This window comes from Sitophilus oryzae, unplaced genomic scaffold (genome assembly GCF_002938485.1).
Source record: "Sitophilus oryzae breed Bouriz unplaced genomic scaffold, Soryzae_2.0 scaffold_1181_pilon_pilon, whole genome shotgun sequence".
Lineage (NCBI taxonomy): Eukaryota > Metazoa > Arthropoda > Insecta > Coleoptera > Curculionidae > Sitophilus > Sitophilus oryzae.
Window position 1 is genome coordinate 1,104,244 of NW_022145817.1, and position 27,099 is coordinate 1,131,342.

The 27,099-nt window shown below is 34.9% G+C and overlaps 1 protein-coding gene across 2 annotated transcripts in view; it reads right to left on the bottom strand.

Moving 5' to 3' along the window:
• LOC115891453 (DNA-binding protein D-ETS-4) overlaps positions 1 to 27,099 on the bottom strand; it is a 67,813-nt gene that overhangs the window by 13,387 nt on the left and 27,327 nt on the right. For both annotated transcript variants that reach the window (XM_030911903.1, XM_030911905.1), the window contains exons 2-3: positions 25,276 to 26,374; positions 11,591 to 11,745 (exon numbers count right to left, since the gene is read on the bottom strand). In XM_030911903.1, coding sequence (XP_030767763.1) covers positions 11,591 to 11,745; positions 25,276 to 26,374 — 1,254 coding nt within the window. The remainder of the gene's footprint in view (positions 1 to 11,590; positions 11,746 to 25,275; positions 26,375 to 27,099) is intronic.

Sequence of the window (27,099 nt, forward strand, 5' to 3'; positions counted from 1 at the left end):
TTTCTGAAAAGTTCCCGATGTCGCTAATGTTGGATTCTGAAGCTTCCTCTAGTCCCTCCAAAAAACCGTGTCCTAAAGTTTTAATGCGTCAGTTTTTCAGTGCCGGACAGTGACACAGCATTCTTCTTCTTCATGTGCCTTCTCCTCATCGGAGGTTGGCGACCATCAATTGGAATTCCTTCCTGTCTTGAGCCAAACGGATAATTGCACTGGCCTCTCCTATATTAAACCACTGGTGCAAATTCCGCAACCAGGAAAACCGTTTACGACCGATGCCTCGTCGTCCTTCAATCTTTCCCTCAACGATCAGCTGTACAGGAAACTATATTTGTTATTTCTAAAAATATGACCAAAATATGCTGCTTTCCGTCGTTTTATTGTAGTCAAAAGTTCTTGGTCCTTACACATTCTTTCAGCATTAGGTGTTCTATGGTTTCTTCTTCCTCTCCGCATTCTCTGCAGTAGTCGTCGTTGAAAATCTTCAATCTCACGAGGTTTACCTCCATGGCACAGTTTTCAGAGACGACACCTACAACTATGCGTAACTTGGTTCTTTTTGTGTTCTAGTAATTATTTTGTCTTTTTGCTATCTACCACTGACCACACTCTTCGACGAGCTGTAGCGCAGTACTAACGGTGTAGTCACGTCTCTTACTTCTTGACTTATCCACGTTTCTTGCTGGTAGTTCCTATAGTTTCCTTTTTCCTTCAGTGTGTTGATCGTCACAAGAGGTGGCTCATCTGCCACGGCCTCTGCCCTGGCCTCCTCTTTGACTTAATCCGGTCATAATTGGAGTATAAATCAAGCCACCTTCAAAGTCAGATTTGTCATATTGTGACATAATTTGTGATTGTTATGTTTATTTGACCAGGACCGGATTATTTTTAAGTTTTCTGTTAATTTAGTATTTTTGTATCTTTTATAACTCAAAAGCAAATTCGTATAAATTATTCAAAATTAATAATTTCCTTTATTTTAGGGAGTTCTTTAAAAAGTTTCAAATATTTTTTTCTCTAAATTAATGGTTAAGTCGGCGATGCAACACATGGTAGATAGAGCGTTATATTTAACAAACTAAATTATCAGTCATTTATGAAACTCAAGTAGATTTCGTATATTAATTATTTATTCATATACGGTACCTTGGTTTAAGTTGTTTGCGTAAGATCATTAAGAAACTGCTTTAAAGTTCTTTGTTTGACTCTGAATCACTACTACAACTGACTAAAATTAATTAATATAATATATTTAGTTTTATTTCAAAATATTAAAGTTACAGTTAAGATAAATGATAGTATTATGATAATAGGAATGGTAACCTAATAAAGAAAAGTATTACTAATGCATACATAATAATGAAAAAGGTATGTTGCAATATGTTTGAAAAAGAGAATATAGATACCCAACCATTCACATTATGACGCACGATTCGCTATCATAAACATACAGAAACTTATCGTTTTAGTCTTTATTTTTATTTTACTTTTTAGCTTTAGTGTTTTTGCTATTTCTAGCAATATTTTCTTTTGTACTAAGACCAACTAAAAACAAATTTAAATTACATAAATGAAAATAATTGGCTTAAGATACTATAAAACCAGTCTTCGTTTTAAAATATCACCAAGCATTCATAGCCATATCACGATAATTTGCATGAAAATCTGTGTATAGTGTGCCCAACGAAGATGTAGACAAACGACAGAAAGAAAAATTACAGAAAATAAAATTTAGCTGAGAATTATAATAACAGACACAACTGCCACTGTCATCTATCGTCTTGTATACTCACAGACTGACACACTATAGCTAACTAGACATTCGTTTAATTTTCCCATTTTTTTTTAAGTTATGTTCTGAGCTCCTTTAAAGCTGCGTTTAAAAAAACTGTGGCATCAAGACTAGTGGCATTTATAAGAGGACAGGCGCAAAATTTTAAAAGGCAGATACTCAAAAATGAGGTAAATTGACCAGCCGATAAACTGTCCTTATAATTCTATAACTATGAATAACTATGTGGTATAACTAGAAAATCAATAAATTTTAGAAAAAAAAAATCTGAAGTTGCCGTAATGGTTCAATATTATTACACATCTAGCTTTCTATAGTTTGTTCAACGAGATAATATGACAGTGACAGTGAGATAATATGACAGTGACCTGTCATTGTTATAACATCTCACTTCACAAATTATTAATTGTTCTTTTATTAATAATTGTTGCACAACTTCTGTCGAACTTGCTACTTCTCTTGTCAGACAGATTAAGACTCTGTGCTAAGACTCTGTTTCAATTTGTTTAATAATAGTTCTCTTTGACTTCAGAATCTAAAAGTTACAAAGTTACAAATAACAGAATTCTACTTAAAAAATAAATGAAACTTTCGCTAAGCAACATTGCGAATGTCAGTTGGGAAAATACAATAAATAAGAATTAAATTGTTCCACAACTAATGAGATTAACATTAATTGAATCGATAATATAGAATTACAAAATAACAACGAATAATATTAAGAGAGAAAAAACAATCGACTGAGTCATGAGGCAAGATTCAATAAGACAAGTAATTTCCTGCGGTTTTGAAATGCAAATTTCATTAAACACAATCCGTGGGAAAATTATTAACGTAAGGAAATCATAGTGTTTAACGAGATGAAGTCATTACTGGTTTTTGTGTGAGCTGGACGTACTTAGAAACAAAAAACAAATGTAGAACGCATGTAACGCAAATGTAAAACATTGATCATATTAGGTTTGTTTTAGAATTAATCAAACAATTTACATAAAACGTGATGGTTTTTATATTTAACTGAGCTAATATTTGTTTTTTTTTTAATTACGAATGAGAATGAATGTTCACATTGTATTTTGTTCTAGTGAACTGATTTTGATGATTTTTTAAGAAATGTGCAGATAAATTATTTGAATTTTTAGTCTGTTTTTACATTGAAAATTCTTTAGAAGTCTTTATCTGTTTATTATACGAGAGAAAATCAAATGTTATTATTTGGGAGAAAGTATGAAACCCCCTGTGGAATGGTTTAACAAGGTAAGAAATTTAAAAACCACTTCTTTACTCGATCGTTTTTTTTTTGGAGATATTCTTTTCTGAGCTACACATTTTTAAGTAAAGTATTGATTTCAGAGATTCAGTCATATTATTATTAACACAAACCATAATTTTATAATTTAATAGCGTGTATGTCCACCTCTCGCAGCAATAACCGCTCGAGGTCTTCGTTGTATCGAATAAGGGTAATTATTCTTTCTTGATCTATAGCTTGATGAATATCAAGCTATAGATCAAGGAAACCCTTTACAAGAGCTAAGGCTAGCATTAACAAAGGAATCTCCTTGTAAAGGAAGCTCTTATAAAGTTTGTGGTGCAATAGGACGACGACGAACAGTTCTTGTAAGTTTATCGCACAAATGTTCGATTGGATTGGGGTCAGGACTACAAGAAGGTCATTCCAATCTTCGTAGTCCAACCTCATCCAGGTACTCGTTAACTACTCGTATTCCCAACCCGTTTCCCCGAGCAACGTGGGGTCTGGCATTATCATGCATCAGTATAAACTGATTTCCAATGAAAGGAGCAAATGGAACGACAACTTCTTGGAGGACATCTTCAATATAACGATGGGAATTGAGAGCTCCATTTTCAACAAATTCAAGATTGTAAAAATATCAGTACTTTATTTAAAAATGTTGTAACGTTTTTAGTTCGTTACATGTCTTTTTTATATATAATATATAATGTCTGGGCCTATCATCACCGGATTCCCTCTCGTTCAGGCCGGATAGTTTATTTGACGCGAAATTTTTACGTTCCCTAGTCGCCAACCCTGTTATCGTTCGACACAACCCTGTTATCGCTCTGAGGAGGCGCTGTCAACATCGCTTCTGTCAACTCTCTCCGTGCTTAACCTCACTTTGTTTTGACGCTCTGTTGTATCCCAGCTTTTGGAAATGGTGATTATTTAAGTCTTGCTGTATAATTTGAATCAGCTGCTATTTCGAGGCTACAGGTAAAGATGAGTTATTACCTTTTATAGATTCGATATTATTATTGAATATTTTTAGGGTAGAGTTGCGGATGTCCCAACTTGTATTTGTATTTTGCTGGCACGTTGGCGTCCCTTTTCTTTTGTCCTCCAGAATGTCACATGGAAGAAAGGACAGGTTGTCTGAGGTTGTTTATTATTTATTGAGCCCTCGGAAGTATTTCGAGGTAGGTTTATTTTGTTTATTAGACCTTGTTTGGTTTTAAACAAGAGTTTCATATTTTTAGGGTCCAAGGTACGGGTAGTGTCTTATGTACGGACATTATCTTATGTACGGATGTCCTGTGGACGAGTGTCCCCAGTAAGAACGATTTTTTCTTACATATAAGTGCCACAGCGTAGATGTAGCTTGAGTCCCATGCTGCTTCGTTCCCAGCTGTAAGCTAGTTAGTTACGGCTGTACCAATTCATGGTGCCCTCATTCTGGCCCCTTTGGTTGTGTTGGATGGCTGAGTACAGAGATGCGAGACCACCTCACGCTGTTACTGTTTAAAGCAGGATTGCATAAAGAACAGCTAAGTGTAGATTTAAGTTATAGTTTTGCATTTAACATTCAAAACATTTACAGTCTTAAACAATAACGTACATCTTAAATAATATCGTATAGACTATGTTGAGTGGTTAGATTGTTAAGAACATTCATGTCGATTTAGTAGTTAAAATATAATTTAGATCTTAGGTTTCATTGCATTATGTCTTGTAATAGTATTACTTTTTATCGATATTATTATTGCACTAACATCATATAAAATATATCAAATTAATTAAAGTAATGCTACATTTCATATATTCTCTTAAACTTTACATGTCTTGTATTTTATCATAGTTGTTTTCATAGATATTTAGTACAACTCTTACCACCACTTTCTTTGACATATAACCACTACATATTCACTAGAACTCTACAATGTCATGTATCAGCAACGAACATCATGAATAAATATAGTCATTAGTTTTAAGTAATATACATCTGTGTTTTCTTTCTCTGTACATGCCTGGCGCCCAATATCTGTATTTTTTGTTTATTGTTATTGATTAGTTTTCTCTCTAGTGAAATACCTTACCCACGACTGCTCTCCGATGAAAAGCTGCCGTTCGCAGTGGTAGTTGTTAAAAAAACGCTACAATGTGTAGCTCATAAAAGAATAGAGATAATAGGATAATTAAAGAACTGAAAAACGTGTTTTTTATCCAAAATGCCCGTCCCGTTTTTTCCAAAGGGTGTTTTGAATTTATTCCAAAGAACAAAAGTTTTGATTTAACCCGGTATAAACCCACCTAACCGAAATATATAAACCAATAGGATAATAAAAAATAATTCCAACAAATTTATCTACAAACTAGTACCATAATCATAAAAATTGGATTACAAATTCAAAAGTTATGAATCATCAAACTTAGTCAAAATTTTGGGGTGGCGGAATTTTATGCCGGTGAGTTTATATAAAATAAATAAATTTTACACCATTTAAAAAAAGTAATTTATAAATTCCAATGTTCTCACATATTTTTTATTAAGTAGTATATTATCAAAAGATAAATACATAAATCAAACAAATCTGTCACTTATGAAAAAATTTAAGACAGATCTAATCTCAAGACAGAAAGTCAGTTCCACGACTCTTACTTGATAAGTGTAAATTACAGTTTTCAAAATATAAGAGCTTGCTATTTATACACCACAATCACTTATATACATATTATGTATAGACATAGTAAATTTACAATTATGTGTGAACAAAGATAACTAACTTAATATTTTTAACATGTCAAATATTTAAAAAGTCACTTAGAGTCAATGAGCATGTAATCACACGTAAGTTTATTTTTTATTAGATAAAACATAAATCTTGAGAAGTGCGTATATGAAATAATTTACAATCATTTCCAATTATTATTAAAAAACATATTTCAATAAAAATAATTATTACACATTCCTAAATGAAGCATGCATTTTTCTGCCTTTCTCTTGTGAGACACACACTGACATGTAATTTTTAGTCGACCGACGATTTAGTTGCAAAGGTGAAAACAATATATTGTTATAAGGTGTACGTTTTCGTGGTGATCAGACCATACGTATGTGCAGAGTTTGGTGTGAGTCTGAAGACAAAAACGGTCAAAGCAATTTTAATTCGATTGACAAGAATCCAAGTACCGTTAGGTCTGGCTGAATCTTATATGTCGACCTACATTATGTGAACCTACCTAAAATAAAAGTAAAAACTCTTTAAGACGCTGACGTAACGTTTCGTCATACGTATTTTGAGTGAATATTTAGTTGTCTTCACCTTGTTTTTCTTTCAAAAATAAACTTTCGAAAAGCATCATGGTTTACTAGTAAAACTACCAATAGCATATGATTAGTATCTTGATAATCAGACTCGTTTCAAGACAGCTTACGCGTAATTTTTGTTTTAAGGATTACAGACATGATATTTTTGGAGGTCGTTATTACATTTAATACTGGAGAATTTCGTTTGGATCGTAAATAAGAATCATCACTTCAATACAATTATTGTAATAAGAGCTGATAAGTACTAGTATATACAGGTTTACTTGCTTTTCAGCTATCTATAACGTGAAATTATGTATTCAAGATTAATGAATTACTAGAAACACATAATTAACACTAATACAATATCCTTAAACTTTATTATTTTAGTGGATATTAATTATATATTCATAGAATTTGTATTCTATCCCGTAATTAACGAATATAATCATTAGATTATATTAGATCCTTCCAAATGCCTATCGGTCTGATCCACTGCGACCTTTTCAGATCTATTGTGGCTCTCTTCTGATCCCTAGGTTACATTCTCCAGTCTGTTCTTTTCAAATAGTCTAGCAGCTTGTAGACTGAACCCCTCATAGCTCTATGCCAATTGCTTATAATTGTCTTTTACAACGAATCGTACATCTTCCAGGCTGTGGCACCCACTGTATTCTGTCGTTTTTCGGTTGGACCAAGAAATTCCAAGAAAACTTAATAGGGATAAGCATGCAGATGCAAAATCAGTGGGAGGAAGCAGCGTTCAATATAGAACGTAATGGAGAAGCATTGTAAACTCAATTAACAACGTCAACCAAAAAGTAAAGAGACAAAAAAGGAATGAGTTTTTTGAATGTAAGGAGTGCGGAAGGGAGATGACATCAAACACAAAAAAGCTCATGAAAGAAAAATATTCTGATGCGTGTGAAATACTCTTCAGCGAGTAATGGCAGTAAGTAAGTAAGTTCTGTCGTTTCTTCTTCAGACTGACAGACTGCATGTCATATAACAATGTCCAGTTAGTAGACACACTACAGCTTTAACTATCTTTCTGTCTTTGCTTATTTTGGTCTACCGTGAATTTTGGCTACATAACCATTCATTGTAAATTCTGTTATATCCTTATTAACAATGACACCTGGTATTAAAGGACACAGAGACACGTGAAATTTAAAATTAAAGACAATACCAATCCAAGACGATAAGTTATCTCATAATTCTTGATTATCTACCACAAAAACATTATAATCTAACGGTATAATCTTACGTGTCAAAACAAAGAATTGCACAACCAATCAGCACAAAAATCAAGCACAATATTTAACATTATTGAGAACAACAATGCTAGATATATTATTATGGTTGTGCTGAACAGATTAAGCAAGAAAATTAAGTCCTCTTACTCTGGGTGCCCGCTCACCAAGGGATAGAAGACAATGAAAAGGCAAACGATCTAGCTAGAAAAGGAGCGAACACTCCACTGACTGGACCAGAACCGGTCTGTATTCCAAGTGGAAACCAGCTTAAAGTGGAACTCAAAAACCTGGAAGACTCCATCCGTAACCTGGAATGGGAATCCTCCAATGGTCTAAGATAGTTGAAAACATTTCTCAAAACTTACGGCCGAGAAAAATTAAAGATCTTCCTTGATGTTAAATGTTGATTTACAAAATGTTGATGTTTTGTAAAAACAATATTCGGATTGTCACGGGGTTTCTAACAGGACACTGTCTCCTTAGTAGATTGAAACTGAGAAACAAAAGGTGAATGCAGATTCTTTAGGAAAAATGGGGAAACACCGCATGAGTGCGCCGAGATGACAACTATTTCTGCCATAAACTTTATTACGGCTGATATTGGAGATGGAGAGCTGGCCTCTGTGGAGCCGCCTCAAATACCGGCTATTGTCAAAGCCCTGAGACTGTGTGATGAGTTATAACTCGTTATATCTCAAGAAAGGGGAACACAATAGATCTGTTAGGTCGCGGTGATTAACCCCCCTCCTAAAAAACCTAGGCTTTAGTTTAAAAAATGCTGTATCATGTATATTGGTAATTTGCTATTCACTGGGATTAATATTATGTACTATAATTAATAAACATGTGAATTTAAAATGAGGATAATTTTATTTGAATAAAATTTGTTATCGCCATACCTGATTAAAAAATATACAACTAAACAACTTTATTCTGCAACATCTTTCGATTTTTGAAAAATATCTGTTTACTTATTCAATTTGTTTAAAAAAAAATCTGGTTTAAATCATATTATATGCGTTATAGGTATTATCATTTAGTCTAAACTGAATTATAATAGTTAATCTGTTAACGGATACGCGTTAAGTATATATTCAACAATAAAATTTTGCATAACATTATTGTTATTACCCTCATTTATATACACATTTACAAACATATGAACTGAACGAATGCAATGTTCTGTAAACTGGAGTTTATTAGTGCGAATCAAGAATGCAGTTATAGAAAGAAAATAAAATAAGAGCAATAGAGTCAAGGTAAACTTCTTAATCAGACGAATTATCTGAAAAATTTGTTATACTTTTCGTATCAGATTACCAGTCCCTTGAGAAAATCACTGCTATTTGCTGACGAATCTCTTATTACTTACTTTCATTTCAAACCAAAATATTTACAAATTGTTTATTTTGTCTTTTTTTACTATTTATCTTTGAACTTATATGACTCATTATTTCCATATTAGTTGGCGATAAATTTGATACCCGTTGCTTCCTCAAGAGCACAATTTTTGTGCATGCTGTTGAATGAGTCGAGGATTACTCATGGGAAGTGTAGAAATAGAACCAGTGAATCGAATTTTTGAATTACTGCTAAGGAAGTCGATTTAATTGTAAAGTGTATTTGTGTGTAGCATAATTATTATTGATTTATTTATACACCCTCTAAATTATTCGGAGAATAGCCCTAAGCAGGTCAAGGTCGCGTTTCGCCGCCTAACTTTGACGCGTTTCCGATTATCTCCGGTTGTCTTGACCTATTTCGGTTTGTCTCGACCTACTTATAGACAACCCAAGAAGGGCAGGGGTATTTTTTTCGGCGTTTCTTGTTGTCTCGTTCAATTTCGTTTCGTTTCGACCTGTCTCCAGGATGTGTCGGTATCCATACCCAAGGCAAAGGACTTTTTTTCATAAATCTCAGTCAAGTAAGTAAACCTAGGCGTTTCTAAAATATCTGTAGTTACGATGATATTTCATTAATTACAGTTCGTTTTATGTTGATATACCGGGTGCGCCTCAAAAGTGACTCACCGCTATAATTTTTTATTTCTTCAGATAAAAAAACGAGATTTCGTATGTTGGTATATGACATAAATTGGGATTGATTGACGTGTTCAATAGTTTTTGGTAACTTCCTGTTTCACCGGAAATTACTACAACTTTTGATTTTTAAATGGCACCCCCAGTATATTTTGACTTTATTCGATAGAAAATTATATTCTGAATAGAATGACATATCATGTCAACTTTTGACATTCTTGCTTAATAAAAAATTGTATTTTAAATTTCAATCTAGAGTGCCATGGCTATGTTAAAAACACAAATTCCTAGTCAAGGAGCCTTGGAAAAATAGATTTGATCGTCTAATGTTTTTAGTCTCTTGTCCCGGCCGGTTAAAAAATGCCCAAATCGTATTTTTAATCATATCTCAATTTTTTCAAATGGAACGAGGGTGGCTCATTAGCATATTTGGAAAAAGAATTTTTTTACGAATAATTTGATACCACACACTTGGTATTTCGAGTCAAATTTTCGTTACGAACCGCAAGTTATAATTTCAATTAAACCATATGCGAAAATGTCAAAAGTTGACATATGACATGTCATTCTATTCAGAGTGTTATTTTCTATCGAATAAAGTAAAAAAATACTGAGGATCCCATTTAAAAATCAAAAAGTTGTAGTCAGTTCCGGTGAAACAGGAAGTGAACGAAAACAATTGAATACGTCGATCAGTCCTAATTTATGTCATATACTAACACGCCAAATCTCGTTTTTTAACTGAAAAAATAAAAAAGTTATATGGGTGAGCCAATTTTTGAGACGCACCTGGTATTAGAAATTTTTGGAAAAATTTTTTAGAATTTTTTTTAGTTTTTAGTTAAAAAACACAATTTCTTGATAATATGGCAACATAGGTATTAGATTAAATTTACAAGAAAGAAAATCCAGAAAAGATCGAGTGAAATAAATCTGTGATCTCAAAATTTTAGCAAAAAATAATTTTTTTGGAAATTTTCAAAGTAAAATAACTCCGTTGTTTTGAACTTATTGGAAAAACGATAAAGAGGAAATAGGTTTCTTTTATCGCGATCTACCAGCCCTTGTACTTATTTCTGAGACACCCTGTATATTCCATAAGATTAATATTTGAACAAGCTTTTATAATATGTATAGGTAGTAAATATTTAAAAACAAAAATTTTCACTTAATCTGCAGTGATAAAATTACAAAATGTTTATTATTTATTTTTCTGAAGCCACCAGATTATCTTGATTGCTTTACGAAGTAATATGAAGAATATAAACACGTTATAAAAATTTTATCGAAACTGATCGAAACGTTTCTCGAAATAGACCGAGACAGGCCATGGTTTATTTTTTATTTTAATAACCCATCACGGCGTGTCTTGGACTATTTCGATCTATTTCGGAATTTATGGCCGAGATTTCTCGCATCATAAGGAAAGCACTGAGTTTACTTTTGAAAGTATTTCGAGAAATGCTTCGTAAAATGTTTCACGAAATATTCGTGAACATTTGGGGCATAGTATAGAGGGTGTTTTAAAGTTCAAAAGTCAAAATACTTCCAAACCTCCAAATAAACTGACAATAGAAAATATTGAAACCTGAAATTTTATTAACTAGCACGGTTTTGGCATTTCCTTCCTTTCATTGGTGTTATAGTAAATACAATGCTGAGCAGCAAAATTATCTCTGAGCTTACCTAAGGAAATCTAAATTCCTAGTACCTATATCTCAAATTTGTCACAAAAGTTTCATCTAAAATCTGATTTTCTATTTCGCAGAACATTTAGAAGCTATATGACAATGACAGTTGTTAGCTCTCATTTTAATAATTCAAAAGTCCAAGGTTAAAATTATGTAGAAATGTGTAAAGTATAAACTATAGGAAATAGAGTGTTTATTGTGTGAATTAATCTTTAATAGTGTTTTTGGTCAGTACGTATTATGGTAGATCTATACTTGAATTACTTACTTGTGGAGCTCTGTTTGTAAAGTCTTTTTCAGATAACAGCAACAAGTTTGAACCAGAAATCTCCCAATTTTCTGCTGTGGGTTCTGGACAATTGAACTGCCTTGAAGTCCACCGAATCCAAGATAAGACATCTGACGGACTCCAAACTGCAGGATCTGAAATAAAGAGCTCTCTAAATAAATCACAATATATTTTTGTAGTTTAATCTGCTTATATGTCAAAGTCAATAAAACTTGTTAAAAATTAACATTAATTATGGAAAGATTACATAAGGATAGAAAACGTTTCCAAACATACAAATTTACTTCCAATTAAAAAAATATTTTTAACGACACCATTTAAAAATCATTTTAGATTTTGGACCATAGATCACCATGGATTGTCACTCCCCAACCGTCTTTGACGCCATTTTTTTTCTTCGATCGTATAGTATATCTCAGTATTTTTTTTTTATTTCGTTATAATAAAATTTGACCACTCCCATTCAACAACTGTTATTATTTTTTCCCATTTTGTTTTCTATTTTGATCATAGAATGTTATTTTTAGATCGACCCCACCTACAGCATGTATAAGCAACTGCCTCAAGCAATAGAATTGTTTCCAAATTATTTTTTTCAATAGATTGATTTCATAAAGACAAAAATTGTAAACAACGGTGTTACTGATGCGTATAATATGTCCTAATGTGTGAAAATTTGCTTTTTGAAGACTAACCTCTTTTGCAAATTAACAGAAACTGTCTTAATAATAACAGAATTATTATTGCGCGAATGTAGGTAAAACATTATTGGTACATTATATATTTACTGGCAATATGGTGTCCCAGTTAGAAAAACATACAGATTTATCATTCAAATCACTGCTATGATAGCAACTTTACTTCAAATACATAACATTTATAAATATGAATGTAGTGAATAATTAACCATTAATACAACGTTCTGTTGTAATATTAAATTCTGACTTAATTGCAATTTTCATTCTTTATTTGTTGGGTTGTGTGTTCCTTTATTCTCTTTTCTATTTTCCCCTTTTTACATTATAATAATGCAGCCAATTTAAAATCTCATAAAAGCCTTGATAAAAACCAATCTTATTATTAATCGTGATGACATTGATTTTTTCTTGTGCTTAAAATGAAGTACTCAATTAGCTTTAGTAGTTTGATACAGATTATAATTATTTTTAAATAATGATAAGCTTTTGAACAAGTTCAGCATACCACAACGACTCAAGGAGCGATGTACGTATGCTACCTTTTCAGATCTATTGTGGTCCTCTTCTGATCCCTAGGGTATATTCTTCTCTTAAGAAAAGTGTAAAAACCTGGAGACTAAACCCCCCATATAGCTGTTTGTTAATAGAATATCATCGTCTACTACAAAAAAAAAAACATTTTTTTTTCATCAAAAAGAAATTTGTTGGCCATCCATTATTTTATAACAATTCTTGTAACTGCTTTTCCACTTTTTTTGTGCCACAGAAGGGTTCTAGCCCAATACAGCCATTCATTCATGGTCAGCCGCTGAGCAAAATTCTCAGCGGTAAATATTTATGCTGGGCAAAGTGAGTGATGTTTATATAATTATATAAAATATATAAAATAATATTTAACAGCTGTGTAAGTTGATGTTTCTTTTCACCGTTTAGGGAATACCGCGAAATGTGGTAAAGCAAAGTCAACGCAAATATTGCTGGAATTTAGCTGCTGTTTCCTCTGAACGCGCCCATTGTTAGTGTGAGCGCGCACCAACGTGACGTAGCATCTGACGTGGCACGTAATCTGGCAAGTAACATGCATCTAGCAAAAGTTACGTCGAATTGAACAAACGACAATAAGTGTGTCAGCGCACACTGATGTAGCGCTGTCAGAAACGTGTCATTTGTCATTTCGCAGAACTTGATCTACTTTTCGGCACGTGCTATTAACACGTTATTAGAATTTAACAAAAATGAAGGACGATCTGGACTTCAATATACATTTTGTATCACTGATTGAGATTCCCTTAAACCTTAATTTATAACCACACTCGTGTCGATTATTCCAACAGGAATAAACAAGACTTGGCATGGGAACAACTTTTCTAACTAGCACACCAAAGGTTTCTTTTTTCATTCTATAAAATGCTTGCAATCTTTCAGGATAGATATTCAATTCCTTAAAAACACTAAATCCACTGTTCCTTTGTCTCTTTTTGTAAAAGGGGTGTATCCAATAGCGACGCTTTGGATAATTTTTGTTCATATTAATTAGGTTTATAACTGCTAACAAATCTTCATCCTCTGAGGACGACATGTTTACGTCACTGCCACGTCACTTATATGTGCGCTTCCTTAAAAATCATGCAACGCTATTGCCATATCATTGCCATGTATGTGCAACGTCATATGCTACGTCACTTTGGTGGGGTGGGCGCTCTCCTTTAAATATAACTTATAATTTCTTAAAATACGAAAAGTATCAAGACAGATGAGGGAACATAGAGCATATAATGGCAAGGAACAATTATTGAATTCATATTTACTTAAAAATGGATGAAGAGACCGGATTACATTGGGATAAGAAAAACAATGTATCTCAATAACTGGAAATTATAGTATATTTAACAAAACTTTGGTTGCACGTTATCAATGACACCATGCGTCGTCTTATGGAGTTTGCTGGTGGTCGTATAGGAGAGAATGTGGAATATTGAATAGGCGAAAAATGAATATAGTATGATAGTGAAGAAGAATAAAAAAGCAAGATACTTTTTATTAAGTTTAGTAGAAGAATTTTAGACAGAAAGTTTAAAAAACAATACACCCTACTTATAATATAATATTTCTATGAATTTACTTTCACCAATCAATTTTATTATGGATATACGGCTGACTATTGTTTGTCATTTGTTAACAAATATCAATCTATAACAGTAATAAATTGCGTAACAAACTGATTTATTTACTACGAATCGGTCCTTGAACATGGTTAAAAATAATACCCCGATTTCAAACTGGACTAATAATAATACTAGGACAATGTCCTTGAATATGTGCCACACCTTATAAGTTACTTTTTTTAAACTCTTTGCCCCTTCTTGTTGGTAATGCGCGCACAATAGCTAGCCAACAAGATAATCCACTTACAGAGCTTGTTTACTTCCAGTTGATTTATTGTAAATAATCGAAGGCGTACTGTTTTCGTAGTTATTTGTTTTTTTATTTTCTCAGCTTACTAGACCAGTCTTATTTATTTGTTTCGAACAACCTACATTCCTTTTGTTACAACAAGCGGGAAAATTAAAACAGCTTTTATAAAACTTTACAGTTACTCTCAGTTGCATCACATTGTTCTATCATAGTAGAATATTATAGTTTTATACTTTGAAGTGCCTAAAAAGACACTTTTGGGCTATTAAATTAAGAATCTAATGCTGAAAATCAAATGATCTTATTGTATTATTAGAAATAAAAAACCGTCTATTTCAATTTATTGCCTTTAAGCACGCTAATTTCATTTTTGTGGTTTGTGAAATATGGCTGCGAAATCTGGACGCTTAAAGTGACAGTAACACCACAGATTAGGTATCCTATAAGATAATAATCTTGTCCCTAATTCATGGTACGAAAATTGTGTTTTATGACGATGAGCAAACGAGTAAATTTTCTTGTGCGCAAAAATAAACTCCCGTTTAAACAGCGTAATAACTGGGCCGGTCACAAGGCCGGACAGGCGCTGTGCACAATTTTAGAGGCCATAAGTGGGCGTGCTTGTGCGCAAACTAGTAACCGACTCCAAAAATTGGAACCACGAAAAACAATGCTTTTGACGAGAAGTTTATAATCTGTATAATCTGTGGTAACACCTTAAGAGTCATTACGCTGTACTTTCGGATCGCTCTCAGGGGTCGTGTAAAGCGGGTGTGTGGCCGAAGGAAATATAATTGATTATAAGATGTATGATCGAAAAAAAAACCGCAAGTTGGCTGGGAAATGACGATCGATGACATTTCTCATATAAATTTACATATAAAATGACAGCGATCTTCTCGTCATAGCCATCGTTGACGTCGTTTTTTCTCGATCATACGGTATATTATATTTCAGAAATATGCCTAACGCTTAGCCCGATCCTGTCGCGTTAGGTCACACATGGGTCACACCCAAAATTCCAAACACACGTGCTGTGATTAAGGTTTGCAGAGCTTCAGCATTTGCCATAAAATAGCGAGCAATTTGTTACAAAACCATATTAATTATATATCACTGTAATCACAAAACATCAATCTATTTCCGTATTGTCACAGAATTTTACATTGTCTTTATTTTCGAGAAGATTTAGTCCAAACATAAGGAATATTTTGTCGATGATTGGCCATCCAAATCTTAAAAATAAAGAAGTTGTCTAAAAATGTACTACCATACGGATGTAGTATAATCTTTTATCTTTAATTTCCTTCTTCATTTATGTACAAATACCTAGCCAGTTTTACATAAAACGTTAAATGCCGAACGCTTATTTTGCTACTTAAGACGATTGCAAACTTTTGAAATGTGGATCTATAAGAGACTATAGGAGGGGCGGCTGACACTTGCTTGGGATCATCCTCCACAAGTGGCACACAAGCTACCACCTTCTCCAGCAAGGGTCGGGAGCCTACCTCTAGATCCAATAAGCGACATAAGCTACCGTTTCGTCTACCCGGCCTGGACAAGTGAAAATGGCGGTGCTGCCAAAGGATTTCCCAGAGGTTGCTCTGACCACCGACCAGCAAACGTCTTAGGGGAGCAGAGGCACGGAGATACCTCCGACTGCTCCACGAAGGACTTGCTCCAAAAGAAACAAAAGCGAAAACACTCCTCCGAAATGGGGAGAGTAAAGAAACCAAGAAACAACCTGACACATCTCCATCAAAGGGCAAGAGAGGGGGCTACCTCTCCTCCGACAGGGAGAGAAAAAAGCCAGGATGGAAAGCCGTCCAACACCGGGAGGCAAGCAGGGACGTATCACCAGCTTTGCCGCTATTGCTGAACAAGTGAAAATGGCGGTGCTGCCAAAGGATTTCCCAGAGGTTGCTCTGACCACCGACCAGCAAACGTCTCTAGAAGAGGCTATACTGGACGAAGTAGTGGCGATTGAATCGCAACACAACAATCTACAAAATGTGGGTCAGCTGCGTTTTGCGGAGATACACTTTCGGGTGGGCATGATCCTCATAGATTGTGTATCTCAAGAATCGGCGAATAGGTTGGTGGAAATCGCACCTAAGCTTAAAAATTGGCAAGGGCCGGAAGTGGTTGCAGTGAAGGAAGAAAACATCTCTAAAGGGGAAAACATCTCATAACGGTCTTTCTGCCAAAGAGCAAGGAGAAAGAACCTACCTGCTGAGCTTTACCCAAGGTCAGAACTTCAATGTAAGGACATCGAGTTGGCGAGTCATCAACTCGAGGGAGGAGCGTCATGGTCAGGTCCTCACAATAGTAATTGACCTCAAATCCAAGGAGGCAGTAGAGAAAGAGGGGCATATCCTCTATTATATATACGGGACAACACCGGTATCAGGTCTAAGGAGAGACCAAGTTAAAGAGGTGCAGAAAATAAAGGCAGATCCTCCAGCTTCCACCTCACGGGTTCCTCAGCCGGAGGCCAGCTCCTCAACTGTGAAGAGCGGCACGACGGGTCAAACTCCAACCGTGAAAGGGTGTGTACCCTCGGAAGAAAAACTGTTGTCAGAGGAGGATGGGAAATACCCTGTCCCCTCTACAACAGAGGTATGATGGGTTATAGATTGTGTGATGACTCAAGGAAGGGGGCACAATAGATCTTTAAGGTCGCAGTGATTAATCCCCCCCCCCTTTACTCATTCTACAGTCTACAAAAGACTATTAAAAATACCTGGGACAGATCACAGACACAATGAAGAGGTTCTGAGAAAGTTTAATAAAGAATGGGAAATACTTACAAATATAAAAAACGAGAAACTGCATACTTGTACCAAGTATTACTTACTTACAGTAATACTTGGTTTCTCTCCAGTTATGCAGAATGGTGAGCAAATCTGTTGAAATTAAATATCGGAGGGAAGGTAGAATGCAGAGGAGGACTTGGGAGACGCAATGAGAGATGAAAGGGAATGAAGAGTCTATGTTTGCTCAGGTAATAATTGTTTCATTAATTATATTTTAAAAATTAACGAATTTGAAGATTTTAGATTACATGCCAAATCATCATATAATTTAAAGATTTTATAGGTTAAGGTTCTTTTCAATATTGCCGATTTATGAGCAAAGAAAAAAAAATCAAAATGACAGAGAAGTTTATGACAATATGCAATGCATGATTCAGTATGGCTATCAAAAGACAGAAGTTAGTAGGCTATGAGAGCGTGTGAGTAAACATAGACTCTTCATTCTTTTTCATCTCTCAGTCAATCCTTTAATTCCTTTTGCAATGGATAGTAAAGAGTTCTCAGTTGCTGATGTCGGAAATCAAGGACATCAATTCGAATCATGATGAAACAGAATACTTTTTAGAAACTATAAGATTGTGTGTTAAATGGCAGAGATTCAATAAACAGAATAAAATAAATTATTATTCATGCGAATAATTATTCTTCATAGCAACTAAACTATTATTACTCTTAAATATTAAACATTTAAGGTCAATTTAATTATTGCAAATTGATAATATAAAGTAACTGTTATCGCTAAAGGCAAAAATAACTTTGTTTTGAGAAAACAGATGTATATTTTGATGTTTGGCAATTCATGGGGGTCTAAACCAATACTGCAATAATTATAATGGTAAAATAATTATCAGTGTCTTGACAAACAAACAACTTTTAAAAACAATCTTGTTAAAATTCAATTTTCATTTACATAATTAGGGAGTATTCATATTACAAATAACAGTCACACACACACACACACACCTATTATTTTAGGGAGTATTCATATTACAAATAACATTCACACACACACACACACATTATTATCAGACTTAATATTAAAATAATATCATTTAATTGTAGCTCATAATATAAATAAGCTTTATCCTGAAGTATAGAAGGGCTAATGGCTGGAGATCTGTAATATTTTCTTTCTTGATATGTGTACTTAAATAAAGAGGGTAAAGAAAACTAAAAATTTTTTGATACACACTATAGGTTCTATAAACCGTTCACATAATCTACTCTCGTACCAATCTAGTGTTCATTTGCATATAAAACTCTTCAACGTGACCATTATAGCATTTAACAAAGAATTTCAACATTTAAAAACATTGAAAGAACTGTTAAACTAATGAAGTAAATGGTAGAACACTTACTATGAGCTTGGAAAATATCTGATATTCGTTTAATTGTTTCAAGGTTATCTTTAAGATACATTATAGTTTCGATTTTCTCGTAGATAAAAGAAATATAAAATGTGACTTGTTGGGATTTATTATAAATATTAACTATTGTTTAACTTTTGAACTTTTAGTGGAGAGAATTAAAAACACGTCTGACTTCTGCTAATGTCTTTATTCGTCTCTTGTCGGGAAGGCGTAGAGGCGCACAACCCAGTGGCGGAGTTCAGGCAGAGGCGTAGACATACCCCGGCCTTGAAAGCTATTAGCTTTCAAAATATAACAGTTATAACATAATATCAAAGTTAACAAACTACAAATAATATTGTATGAAATTGGGTACAATTTAACTTTAAAATATTATGAAAATAATAAAAAACAATTTAATCAAAATATTATAAAATAAGGAAAAACCAACTGGTGACATGCGACACTGTAACTTGCATTCACTAACCGGCACTATTACGAGCTTTTGTCACACATTTCCGTAGCCACCGGTAACTTGCACAACTTTGCTAACGATCGTCGAATCACCTTGCCGCTACCAATGATGACGTCTGCTACTCGTGCTACTCCATCTGGACCAACACAGAATCCCTGGATACGCCCTAATAGCCATTTTAACGGTGGCGCATTGTCGTCCTTGATAACAACTAGGTCACCTTCAGTGAGTGGCTGGACATGTCTTTGCCACTTGGATCGAACTTGCATTTCAGATAGGTACTCACGAGACCATCGCTTCCAGAAGTGCTGCTGGAGCTGTTGAATATACTGGAACCTCGAGAGGCGATTCATGGCTAAGTGAGTCAGATTTGGATCGGGTAAAGTGGTAAGACATCGACCAATAAGGAAATGAGAAGGAGTTAATACTTGAAGGTCTGATGGATCGGAGGAGATGGGAGCAAGTGGTCTTGAATTCAGAATGCTTTCAATTTCAGTTAAAATTGTTGCTAGTTCCTCAAAAGTACATTTAGCGTCGCGTAAAACTCGTTTTAAATGCGTTTTAGCGGATTTGACGCCAGCTTCCCATAATCCACCCATGTGAGGCGAGAATGCAGGAACAAATTTCCAGTTAACACCAATATTGGAAATGCTTTCTTGGAGAACATTTTGATTGTTAAAAATAAATTTGCTAAGTTCTTTAAGTTCTGTGTTAGCTCCAACAAAGTTGGTACCATTATCGGAAAACACTTCAAACGGTTTGCCTCTTCGAGCAACAAATCGCCTGAAAGCCGCTATGAAACACTCAGTGGTCAAGTCACTCACTAACTCGATATGAATACAACGCGTCGTAAAACAGACAAACAAGCAAATATATGCCTTTGAGGTTTTTGCTCCTCGACCACTTTTAGTTTTAATCAAGATTGGACCCGCATAGTCTATGCCCGTCGTAAAAAATGGAGGAGTAGGAGAAACACGCTGCTTTGGTAAGATTCCCATTATGGGCATTTGATTTGAAGGCTTTACTCTAAAGCATCGAACACAACTGTGGACAGTTTTTCGTGCTAAACTTCTACCACCCAAAGGCCAAAATTTCTCCCTTATTGAATATAACAAATGTTGAGGTCCGGCGTGGTATAGACGCGCATGCTCATAAGTAAAAAGAAGCTTAGTTAAAATGTGACTACCTGAAAGGATTGCAGGATGCTTCTTGTCAAAAGTAGCAGAAGATTCTTGCAGGCGTCCACCCACACGAAGTACACAATCCCTGTCGATAAAAGGGTTGAGACTTAAAATTCGAGTACCTCTTTGTAATGGTTTATTTTTTGCTAACAGAGTAAGTTCTTGACCAAAACTCTCTCGTTGGGAAACAATTACCAAATATTTTGTAGCCTGATCAAGTTCAATTGCCGATAGTGGCTCAAAGATTCTGGTTGTTTTTGACTTTTTACAATTTGACATAAATCTGAGACACCATGCAACTACCCTTTGTAATCTTTTAAAAGATGAAAATCTCGTCATTGGAAATGGATCGGAGAGCTGCATGGAATAAGTTACAACTTCTTTCCTTTTTTCAGGAAGTTCACCCTTAAATTCAACCAAATATTCTGGCCAATCACTTGGCGACTTTTGCAACCAGGGAGGTCCTGACCACCACAAACTCATCGTTTCAAGTTCTGAAGGTATTACTCCACGAGATAATAAATCTGCTGGATTATCCTTGCCTGATATATGCCTCCAGTCTATTGGATTGGTGATATTTTGAATTTGACTAACTCTGTTTTGTACAAATACTTGCAATAGACGAGGCTCTGTTTTTATTTATCCATGCTATACAGATACTGGAATCACTCCAGAAATATTGCCTTGTGACACTTAAATTTAAAGAAGATTTGACCTTGTCAAACAGTTGGGCGAGCAATAATGCTCCGCATAGCTCGAGTCGAGGAATTGTGAGGGATTTTAGTGGTGCTACTCTAGTTTTAGCACACAGAAGTCTAACGAAAACATCGCCCATGCTGTTTGAGCTACGAATATATATGCAAGCCCCGTAGGCTTCCGTAGATGCGTCGGAGAAACCATGAATTTGAATTTCCTTGCTAGAATGACATATGACACATCTAGGAAGTTCGACCTTGTTTAACTCTAGAAGCTGCCTACGAAACAATCTCCATTTTGTGTCTAAATCGGAGGGTAGACTTTCATCCCACGATACCTTAAGAATCCATAACTTCTGCATTATGATTTTTCCAATCACAACACACGGACCCAGTAAACCCAAGGGGTCAAAGATCTGGGCAATGTCAGATAACACAGTTCGCCTAGTTATGGCTTTGGAAGAAGGATTACTGATGTTATACTTAAGGAGATCTTCAGATGAAGCCCAAAATATACCTAAAGTTTTTGTTTTTTCGCCATCACCAAGTTTAAAAATGGCTGACGGATTTGATGCTTTAACATGCCTTAATACTTCTGAGTTATTAGAAGCCCACTTTTGCAAAGGAAAGCAGCCTGACTGAAGAATATCAGTTACTTCGCTACAAATTTTGATCACCTCACCAGGCGTGTCACCGCCAGTCAACAGATCGTCCATATAAAAGTCTTTTGATATTATCTCAGAACTTCTGGGATAAACATCTGAATTTTCTAATGCTAATTGCTTAAGACATCTAACACTCAACCAAGGAGAGGAGGCCATGCCATAGGTAACCGTGTTTAGCTCATACTCTTGAACTGGTTCGTTAGAACTTATACCCCACAGAATCTTCTGGAAACATCGCTGAGATGGATCAATTAGTATCTGCCGATACATTTTGATGATATCTGCACAAACGACTACCTGGTATTGCCTGAATCGCAACAAAATAGACACTAAGTCATCCTGTATTGTCGGCCCCACATATTGTAACTCATTTAGCGACAGACCTGAATCTGTACGCGCCGAGGCGTCGAAAACAACTCGTAATTTTGTCGTTTGATTTTGTTCCTTAAAGACCCCGTGATGAGGTAAAAAATAACCTTGTTCAGAATTAGACTTTGAAAGTTGCATGTGACCAAGTTCCAGATATTCTTGCATGAAATCTATATAATGTTGCTTCATTGTAGAATCCTTGGACAGCTTAAACTGAACCGAACACAAACGCTTCTGAGCAACCTCATGTGATTCGCCCAACAATGAAGGAGACTTTTGAAAAGGTATTTGTACGATAAATCTGCCATCGCGATCACGTCGAGTAGTTTTTTGAAACAACTCCTCGCATTGTTTTTCTTGCTCAGAAAGAGTACTTTGCTTTGATTGGATTTCCTCGACTTCCCAGAATGCCTTAATTTGATTCTGAAGTTCTAAGTTTGAGACATGCTTACAAATAGTTTTTGAGTTAGTTGGTGACGATACTGAACCTGATACTAGCCAGCCTAGTACGGATTTTTGTAAGGTAGGCTTACCATTTCCTAACCTTACTTGACCAATGCACAAAAGATCATAGAAAATACTAGCTCCAAGAAGAATATCGATTTTGTTTGATTTGTTAAAACTAGGATCAGCCAAACGAAGATTTTTTGGAATATTGAAATTGGAACTATCAAATGATAGCTCAGGCACAAAATTATTGATAACTGGTATTACTAAACATGAAACTTCTGATTTGAAAGAATTGGACATGGATCGCAAGGAGATTTGGCACATTTGGTTTATGTCAGAGATTGCTTGGTTAATTCCTACTACCGAAATATTTGCTCTTGAAGTCTCCAACCCCAATCTATCACAACATTCTTTTGTTACGAAGTTAGATTGGGCTGCGGAATCTAACAAAACTCTACATTCTTGCCACTCCCCCGACCGTGACAACACTTGAATAAGAGCCGTAGACAATAGAATCGTACTTTCGCATGAATTTTGCCTATTTGAAGCGCAATTAAAAACTTTTGTTTGATCTGTGGTTCTATTGTCCCCAGCACTTTTTTGTTCGTCCCCCCTTGTTCTCTCACCTGATTTCGTTACCAAATGTAGCAACGTGTTATGCCGACCCCTACATTTTCTACAGTTTCCAGCAAAACAATTTTTGCTAAAATGATTACCACGCAAACAATTTGTGCATAGTTTAAGACTTCTGACCTTTTCGATTCTATCGTTAACACACAGTTCAAGAAACTTTGTACAATTATGAATAAAATGAGAGTAACTTTTGCAAAAAGCACACTGTATATTTTTCTGAGAGACGGGTTTTGCTTGTGATTCATTATTAGAAACTTGTTGGTCTGTTTCGTACGCTAAGTGTGTGGATCGTGAGCTCTTTACTGGTTTATCTGACATTAAATTTAGAGTTTCTAATAAATCTGCCTTTTGTTTCAGAAAATTTTTAAAATCTATCAAAGTTGGTAAATTAATGCTATCTGAACTTGACTGGCCTTGATTGGCACACAACTTAACTCGCCTCTCTTCCCATTCGCGGGAGGTTTTCTTGTCTAATTTGTTAGTAATAATATAGATTAATAACGTATCCCACGATTCTGTTGGCTGTTTTAAAATTTTTAAAGCTCTTAAGTGCTTGGCTAAAGAGTCTAATATTCTTCTTAACTCAACCGCTGACTCAAAATTTAATGGTTGCATGTCAAAAATGGACTTTACATGATTATATACCAAGACACCACCATTGTTAAATCTTGCCAATAGAGTGTCCCAAGCGACTGTATAATTATCTGCACAAAATTCAATTGAGGTTATAACCTGAGCGGCACTTGATTCCAAAGCAGATCGTAAGTAGTGAAACTTCTGAATTTTTGATAGATTGTTGTTACTATTGATCAAAGAGCCGAATGTATCCCTGAATTCTAGCCAGTTTTCGTACTGACCAGAAAACTTCGGAAGTTTTATTTCAGGAAGTTTCACGTTTTTCGTCTGCCTCGAATCATGATTTGATACTCTAGAATGATTAGAATTTGTGTCTGAATAATTGTCATTATTTTGTTTTATATTTTGGTGATAATCGTCTAAAAAACTTTTGCCCTTGCTAATTAACTGAAAATACGTTTGCTCAAATTGTTCTCTTTCTTGTGTTTGTTGTTCATAAAACTCATCATCATCTTTACACAATTCAATTTTTTCCTGCACCCCGTCGAACTCACTTAAAATACCCTGATACCTTTCAAATCGCGCCTCAAACTCTAAAATTGTGGTTTTATCAATTTCTGAAAACGTTAGACCCCCTACTACAGTAGTAAAAAAATTATCAATATAATTTTTAAAACTTGTTTGTTTTCTTTTTATAGTCGCTCTTTTTGTTTTAAAGATTTTTAACTCTTGCGCGAGATCACCCTGTACATTAACGTTTAATTCGTTATCAGACATTCTGAATTCGAACTAAGATACGGCTTTAAAATAATGCGGAAAAGATAAGGAAACAAAATAAAAGGATCTGACTCACCGCTCACCGACGGGCGTCGACAAAGGGCTGGCTGGCTGATTCAAGGCCGCTTCTCGGTCAAAAAACAGTCGACCACCTGCATACACGTTCGCTGCGTCGCTGATTTTTCGATGCAACTCCGCTGACTTACTGGTTGATATTAATTTTCTCGGTTTTTCGGCTTTTACACCTGGTTTTTCAATAAACTTTTCTTGATACGTTGTGTTGAAACTTCTGATTTGCTGATTTTTAAAGAAATCCAGTTCGAAGGACCAAATTTTATGTTTAACTTTTGAACTTTTAGTGGAGAGAATTAAAAACACGTCTGACTTCTGCTAATGTCTTTATTCGTCTCTTGTCGGGAAGGCGTAGAGGCGCACAACCCAGTGGCGGAGTTCAGGCAGAGGCGTAGACAACTATACTACTTGACTTTTAAATTTTTAAAAAGCTAATAGCAATCAAGTAGTTCACAAATAGAAATTAATAGTAATTGACGTTAAATCTTACCTGGTGAAATTCCTAAAGCTGAACAGGTCTCTCCAACATCTTTTCTCATCTGTTCGATAGCCATGGTGAGAACAGGTTCAATACTCTCTCTGGAGATCTGCTCCTCACAGCCCATCATCAGGTCAGCCTGATCACCATCACAACCGTCCTCCATTTTGATGTCGCCATTCACAAAAGAAAAATCGATTGGTCGAATGTTAAACTTCTTTTGGAAGCTTGTGTCTCTCAACACTTGACGCAATAACTGATGGTCTTTTGGAGTATCTGGAACCGTTTGCAACAGGGTATCTTGAGGTTTCTGTTGGAGCAGACTACGAAGAGTATCCGTGCTTGGAAACTCGCCCAATATCTCGCTGAAATCCACCGTGCTCTCTTGCTTGATTTGTTTTTGGGGATCGAAAATTCCGCTTTGCTGCGATATTTGTTCTGGGGAGGAGCCGCAAGAATAATTGGATGCCGCAGGGGAAACTGGCGATGATAGACTGAGATTGGGTAAGAAATTCTCTTCTTTGATAGAAAACGGAGAAAAGTTTGGCAAAGGAGACGTAGAATTCGAATAGGTATCTTCTTTCTTTATGTATCCGCTATGAAGATATTCTTCACAAGGCGATTTGGAATAAATCGAAGAGGGACTGGAGGTATACAAGGAATATTCAGGGGAACTAGGATAAAACGTTTGATCTCTGTACGTCGAATACTGATCGTTAGGGGATAAAAGTCCTTGCGAACTTGGGGAGTAAGGAGACAGAGATCCTGGAGTGGAGTGGTGTCCTAGCGAGTTAGGCTGGGGCACTTCCAAATGAATTGGCGATTGTGCCGATAAATATTTCTTGTTATCGCCTAAGAGCTTTTGAAAGTCCGGTTGAAAGTCGGGGGAGAATTCATTGTCGGAGGTCAAGGACTGGCTTTCTGGGGAGCTGGGATAAAATGTTGTGAATATTTTTGGTTGTGTCTGTTTTTCGGAACCTGTATGGTAAAATCCGAGTGTGGTTGGGATAGGTTGATCTCCTCCAGGTAAAAGAGATAAGTCGAAGTTTTCTGCGAAGTTACTGTAGTCGCAAGGTGGTGTAAAACCCGCCGAAGGCACTGTCTGCGGCATCTGAAAGAAAAATAAACAAAGTTAGATAGTGTAATATATTATAATTAGTTTTCGTTACTATATGCCATATTCTGCGAGTGTCTGATATAATTATATTTTTTTTAATTGATACCTTAATATAAAATAGATATTAAAGGTGGGAAATGTACACATAATGTACAAATAATAGATATTATAGGTATACCTATTAAAAAAATACATTGTTTACATGGAAAAAAAAAGAAAGCATGCGATTTCAAATAAGTAATTTCAATTTTATCATAGATAATTTTTGTATAGTAGTACACATATAATTATTAATGCTATCGCAGTTATTTTCAAAAGTCGTTATCCTGAAAATATTTCATTACAATATCTATAAATAATATTGATTAAATATTTTTGAAAATATCTAAAACAAAATCCAAAAATTCGCTAATTCATTTCGCGAATGAGATATTTTATTGAAAAAGGTGCTGTAAACATTGTTTTTTGAATAAAAATTTTCGATTTGTCATTTCTGCACAAAGTTATTTATAAAAAGTAAATAATAGCTAACGAACTTAAATTGATTTTTTGTTAGAAAATATATCAATCTCTAAGTAATTCGTCAGAAATACACATTCGAAACGGTTTTACCGAGGCACATGTTGAATTATCCAAACATTTGCGCTGTATTCAAACTTTAATTTTAGAACTTAAATTATATACGCAAATTTCTAAGTAAAATAAATAATTTTTGGATA